The sequence below is a fragment of the Hemitrygon akajei genome, chromosome 13 (assembly GCF_048418815.1).
Source record: "Hemitrygon akajei chromosome 13, sHemAka1.3, whole genome shotgun sequence".
Classification (NCBI taxonomy): Eukaryota; Metazoa; Chordata; class Chondrichthyes; order Myliobatiformes; family Dasyatidae; genus Hemitrygon; species Hemitrygon akajei.
Window position 1 is genome coordinate 43,436,084 of NC_133136.1, and position 6,000 is coordinate 43,442,083.

The following is a 6,000-nucleotide window of genomic DNA, read 5'->3' on the forward strand; positions in this document are numbered from 1 at the left end:
AAGGGGGATATGGACAGGAAAGTGACTGGCACATCTTCAAGCAGAGCAGATTTGGTTCTATGTTGCTTGAACACAAACTGAACTGGCCCCCACCAACCAATCTTCCTGGAACAGGAGTCAAAATCCCACATGTAATTGTTGGTGATGCAGAGTTCCCCCTACACATCAACCTCATGCATCCCTTTCCAGGTATGTCACAGACATTGAATTCAATGAAAATTAATTTCATGTAATACTGCTTGCTTTGTGTGATTTTATATTTTTATATACAGTTGGCCATCCTTATCCGTGGATCGGGAAAACCTGCTAGTTCTCTCTCCAGCACTCGTTATTTGAGCATGTACAAACTATTTTTTCTTGTCATTATTCCCTAAACAATACAGTATAACAACTATTTACATAGCATTTACGCTGTATTAGGTATTATAAGTAATCTAGAAATGACTTAAAAGTACAGGCAGTCCCCGGGTTATGAACGAGTTCCATTCCTGAGTCTGTCTTTTAGTCGGATTTGAAGTCGGAACAGGTACATCCAGTATTATTTAGCGTCAGTCGAACGTTTTTCTTACTATATAGTACATATTTCACCTTTCTATGCATATAAAACACTTAAGAAACATATGTATTTCAATAATTAAACCACTGCGTTGCTTAGTAATAATTGTAGCTTTCATCAGGGCAGGGCCTTTCACATTTTCCATTAAAATTGTTCCAATCGTTGACCGACTGTAGCCTAACGCTTTTCCAATGACCGATGGCATTTCACATCTTTCCAATCGCTTTATTACTTCCACTTTATTTTCAATCGTGATCGCGATTATTTTCGTGAACAGAAACACTGCAGATTCAGAGCTGCGATGCCAGGTCCTAATGTCCACCGCTCTGAACATATTAAATAAAGTCCAGGGTTCCGCTGGGTCCTAAAGAGTGCTGAACTGAGCCAGGTTAAGTAAGGCACTTGAGCATCCATGAGTATCCACCGGGGGGCGGGGTGTCTCGGAATCAATCCCCCGCGGATAAGGAGGGCAGACTGTATACATTTTATATATATTCCCCTAAATGTTTGTAGTGATCATAGCTGCATTGGCACATAATGATTTCCTATACATTAATACTCTACATTTTACGTTTTGCTAAGTAGTGATGAACATGACCATGGAGAAGCAGGTGTATAACGACCGTCACTCCAGAGCCAGGCGGGTGATTGAGAACACATTTGGCATTTTGGTGGCAAGGTGGAGAATCCTCGACCACTGGAATTTCTGCCTGAAAAAACAGTGGACATTGTCAAAGCTTGTTTCGCTCTACACAACCTCCTGGCCTACACTGATGAAGTCAACACTCCTGTGAGCAGATATGTCCCTGCTAATTTTGCAGACTCATATGCTACAGGGTCACCTCAGCCGGGCGAGTGGCGAACAGTGGTGGCAGGGGACACTAATCTTTAGGAACCTCCAGATCCTCATTACCTATCAAGGTGCCATTCCACCCGAGCTGCCATTGGTGTACGGAATGACCTGATGGTCTTCTTTCAATCACCCCATGGAATTTTACCATGGCAGAACAACATAGTGTGCCATGGCCAACTTAATCAGTAAATTGTAAGGACATAAAATAAATGAACCTATAAATAAGATGTAGCTGTAACAAATAAAAAATATAAAGACACGTTATCATATCAAGTCATTTATTTGCAGTAACGTGCACAATATTATACAAAGTTTTATATAAATAAAACAAAATAAAATATGCAATTGTTCATTGTTTCTGCTGCTGCCTCTCAAACAGCAGTTTGTGGACATCGAACATTGCCTGTGGTCTGTGCTTCTCTGGCAGCCTCCGCAGCATGTCTGCAACTGTTTGTCCAAACCTGGAGAGCTCATCGTTTTCTTGCAACAGTCTACGTTGCAGTTCCACCCTACGTTCATCCCACTGGGCGACCTGCTTCTCAAACCATACATCATGTTGTTTCCTCTTCCTCTTCTGTGCTATCCTTGGGCTGGAGGTCAGAGGAGATGGTGTGGGGGTCACAGGAGGTGGCTGGGGGTGCACAGGAGATGACTCACGACTTGACGATGATTCTGCACGTGAAGATGGATTGTCAGGTGGTTGGTTTTCCTCAGCAACTGAAGAGGTGGACAACCCTGAGGCCGAATCATTTCCATCCTGTGATTATGAAAGAAGCTGCAAATAGTTTAAGTTAGTCTTTGTAATTATACATACAGGTAATGTACGAGTTCAGTGTCTGTGCACGGATTGGCAGAGCTATGAAATCGAGAAAACGGCATTAGGCTACATTGGCAGAATACTGGTTATAGAGTTTGCATTATGAGCAAGCCAGATACAATTAAAGCCTATTACATATTAAATCTTTGTTTCACGGAAGCATTATCTTTGCGCAAATCAATATGCCGTGTTTACAACTAGACAGTATTGCTAGCTCGTCTAAACACTTACTACAACACAGAGGTTTATGATACGAAGAACATGTTATATTTACCTTGTTGTCGTCATAATTTGAATCCGTTTCCCGGTGTTTAATGTGTGGTGCCAGCCAGGACAGATAAAAATAAAACGCGGGCACTTTTCTTTTTCCGCCTGGGTCCCCGCTCCTCTTGGACAGTCTTTTCCGGACGCGCACGTACTTGTCCCTCAAGTTTTTCCATTTCTTTGTACATTCCATTACGTCCAGACCGAGGGTTTTGGAAATTTCTTTCCACGAATTTGATGCCATTTGGCAGTCTTTATAGTCTGGCGACGAAGAGTCATACAAATGTACATATTTTCGGACTTCCTCACTTAACCTCTCCTCGATTTTGTCCATTTTTACGCTCAAATCATGTTCCTCCTCTTTCATCTTTCTGAATTCGAAAATAGCGGAGAAGCAGCAGCAACCGGAAATGCGTAGGAGGAAATGCGATGCTACCAAGCGAACCAATCACAGTTGTTGCGGTCTGCAAAGCCGTGACGCGCAGTTACATTATTGGAGAGGTGCGCGTAGGTACAGCGTAGGTTACGCGGCTACGCCGTACTTACGGCGTTCACGACGCACAAGTATAAAACAGCCTTTACACAATGCCTCCCAATCTCTTCACTTCGAAGATTCTCAATACAGCATTTTAATTTATATTAATTTTGGTGGAAAAATTAAATTTTAACAGAAATATGCCATATTGCCTAATCTCCTTCAAACATTACAAACCAAACTCACCGGTCTAATGACTCCAAAGTACACAAATTGAAACTGTTGAAAGTATACATCCTATTAATTTTTTTAAGGTAAAGAGGCAATTAGTTCCAAACCATTTAAAGCCACTCTCAGGGCAAAACAAAAGTTCAGAATCAGGTTTATTCCCACTGAATGTCCGTCTTACCCTCCCCTCGCCAATAAATTGAATCCATTTCCAGTGTTTACAGACAGAACAGCTCAGGAGAAAAAGTCACAAAAAAGTTGGTAAAGAGCAAACGTGTTAATCCCACTTCCCTGCCTTCGATATTGTTCTACACTTTCTCTTCTCAAATACTTGTCTAGCTCCCTCTTGAATGCCACAAATGATGAGGTTCTTTCGGCCAGCGCTGGCAGCGCATTCATTTGCTTTTGATACTTTTGCTAATCATCTTCACGAAGTTCCTTAGCAAAGATCATCGTGAAGTATTCAATTGGAACCTCACGAAGGTTCTAATTGAATACTTCATCCGCAAGGTTTTCTTTTGTGACACTGAGGCTGTGGATAGTCAGAGGCTTTTTCCCAGGGCTGAAATGGCTAGCACGAGAGGGCACAGTTTTAAGGTGCTTGGCAGTAGATTCAGAAGAGATGTCGAGGGTAAGTTTTTTTTACGCAGAGAGTGGCGAGTGTGTGGAATGGGCTGCCGGCGGCGGTGGTGGAGGTGGTTACAATAGCGTCTTTCAAGAGACTCCTTGGAGTACATGGAGTTTAGAAAATAGAGGGTTACGTGTAACCCTAGGTAAGTTCTAAAGGAAGTACATGTTCGGCATAGTATTGTGGACCGAAGGGCCTGTATTGTGTTGTAGGTTTTCTATGATCACTCCCACACCCACTTTACCCACAAACAGCATTTTGGATTCCCCCTATACATATTAGGTGTCAGTTTTTGTTTTTCCATTTGTTCTCTTCCTCTTTTCGTTTCTCTTTACAGTAATTAGTTTGGTTCTCACTTATTTTAACAATCGACATTTTCCTTTCGATCTAAACATGTCCATTCAATTAATTCCTCCCGTTCCAAAGAAATCACAAATCGTAACATACGCAATCTTTCCTCATCGTTTAAAAATTTTATAGATCGGCAATGTCCTTTTAAACCTCCCCTGCACCCTTTTCAGTGACCAGAGTTTCAGCGCAATGCAATTTTACTGAAGATTCTTCAAACAGTTTGGAGTCTTTTAAAATTTTTAAAGATCCAAAGCAAATTCAGTTTAGTTATCACTCACATCATTAACGCCCATTATTATTTGTAACAGAGGTAATTATATATGACATACCTTTTAGATGTAGTTTATCCTTAACACAAATTGGCTCTTTGTATGAGTTCCCCAGTAAATAATTCCCGAAAAACATGGTTTTCTTCTTCCACTTCAGCTTAAATTTGTTATTCAAATGCCACAAAACATTTAAACACAAACAGCGATTACTTGAACTCTACAAACAACTGTTCTGACCACAGGACGCTAGGAAACTAAACCACCACTGAAGAAGCCTTTGCAAATATAACCTGCAACTTCCTAGTAAAGGGCCAATTTAATCAACTTTCAAACTGTACCTTTCCAGAGGTATCGAGGCCCGTGTACCCGTTCCAGATCAACTCACCAGCTTGGTAGCCCTGTATGGACCCGGTGTGATCCGACTCTCCATGCTCTTCACGTCCGCAGTACGTACCACTCCGACTCCCAACTGTAGCGATGCCCCCCGTGTACCCGTGCCCTACCCCGGGCGGTGTGGCTCACTGCGCCCCGTGTACCCGACCCCTACCCCGGGCGGTGTGGCTCACTGCGCCCCGTGTACCCGACCCCTACCCCGGGCGGCGCACCAGGCGTTGCCGTTACCCTCCATCCAAGTTTTACACCTCGCGTATTTATCGTGTGCCAGTTTAAATCTGGCAGAACAAGAAGAAGCCACGCTCTGATTGGGTATAGTAACCGTAAGGGCCGCCCTTCTAGGGAAGAGGTAACGTGGTGACTGGTTTGGTTGGGGACCTCGTGCTCAGGGTTCGACCAATCAGGAAGCAGGGAGGGTGATTGACAGGCGGGCAAGCGCTGCCCCGCCCCGGCAGCTGGATTGCAAATTCCAGCCTGGGTGTTTATACACGCTTCCCTAAACCCAATAGCTTTTGAAAATATTAAATGCAAACCAAAAGCTTGTGCCGCCTCTCTGCAAGTTGAAATTGATTTCTTATCACGTTTGAAAAAACGACTACCAGTTCATTAATCCACTTTTTAAAGTTTTGTCTGGCGGATGGTAGTATTCCAGAGAATCAACAACTGAACTGCTCATGTCATACAATTCTTCTTAATTTCAATTGAAGCACAAGTGTGCTGGAGAAAATCACGTTAACGGACAGTGGAGTAATTTTGTGCATGTTTCCGGGTGTAGCGCTGGTAATATTACTGTTGCGATTTTCACCTTCGTTGCCAGTTTCTGGCGAAAATAACATCAAAATGAACGCAAAGATTTTCAACCAGCTGATCTGCAAAACGGTTATTTTTGACTCACAGGAAAACCAGCTTCTGTTGATTTCGAACGGCATTAAACCTCTTTCTACTTGCCAAAGGGTTATGGTGTTCTCTCAGAATAATGACCATTCCTTGCACTTTCAGACATTTTGCCGCAAGGTTAAGTTTGCCTCGCCACCTGACACGCAATAGAGAATCAGTATGTGTCAGGTTTAATATCACAGCACAAGTCGTGACCTGTTGTGTTTCGGCAACAGCACAGTGCAATGATAATTTTAAAAACACTATAAATTACAGCAGGAAATTTTAAA

At 42.7% G+C, this 6,000-nt stretch overlaps 2 protein-coding genes across 2 annotated transcripts in view; both read right to left on the minus strand.

The window, feature by feature from the left end:
- LOC140737818 (DEP domain-containing protein 1B-like) overlaps positions 1 to 5,090 on the minus strand; it is a 55,375-nt gene extending 50,285 nt beyond the window's left edge. The window contains exon 1 of the mRNA XM_073064490.1: positions 4,827 to 5,090. Within this exon, the coding sequence (XP_072920591.1) occupies positions 4,827 to 4,871 (45 nt within the window). The 5' untranslated portion in view covers positions 4,872 to 5,090. The remainder of the gene's footprint in view (positions 1 to 4,826) is intronic.
- On the minus strand, positions 1,671 to 2,928 carry LOC140737819 (uncharacterized). The gene is made up of 2 exons (XM_073064491.1): positions 2,501 to 2,928; positions 1,671 to 2,166 (listed from the first exon to the last, which is right to left on the minus strand). The coding sequence occupies exons 1-2, from the start codon at positions 2,855 to 2,857 to the stop codon at positions 1,759 to 1,761; spliced, it is 765 nt and encodes a 254-aa protein (XP_072920592.1). The 5' UTR covers positions 2,858 to 2,928; the 3' UTR covers positions 1,671 to 1,758.
- Positions 5,091 to 6,000: the final 910 nt, after the last annotated feature.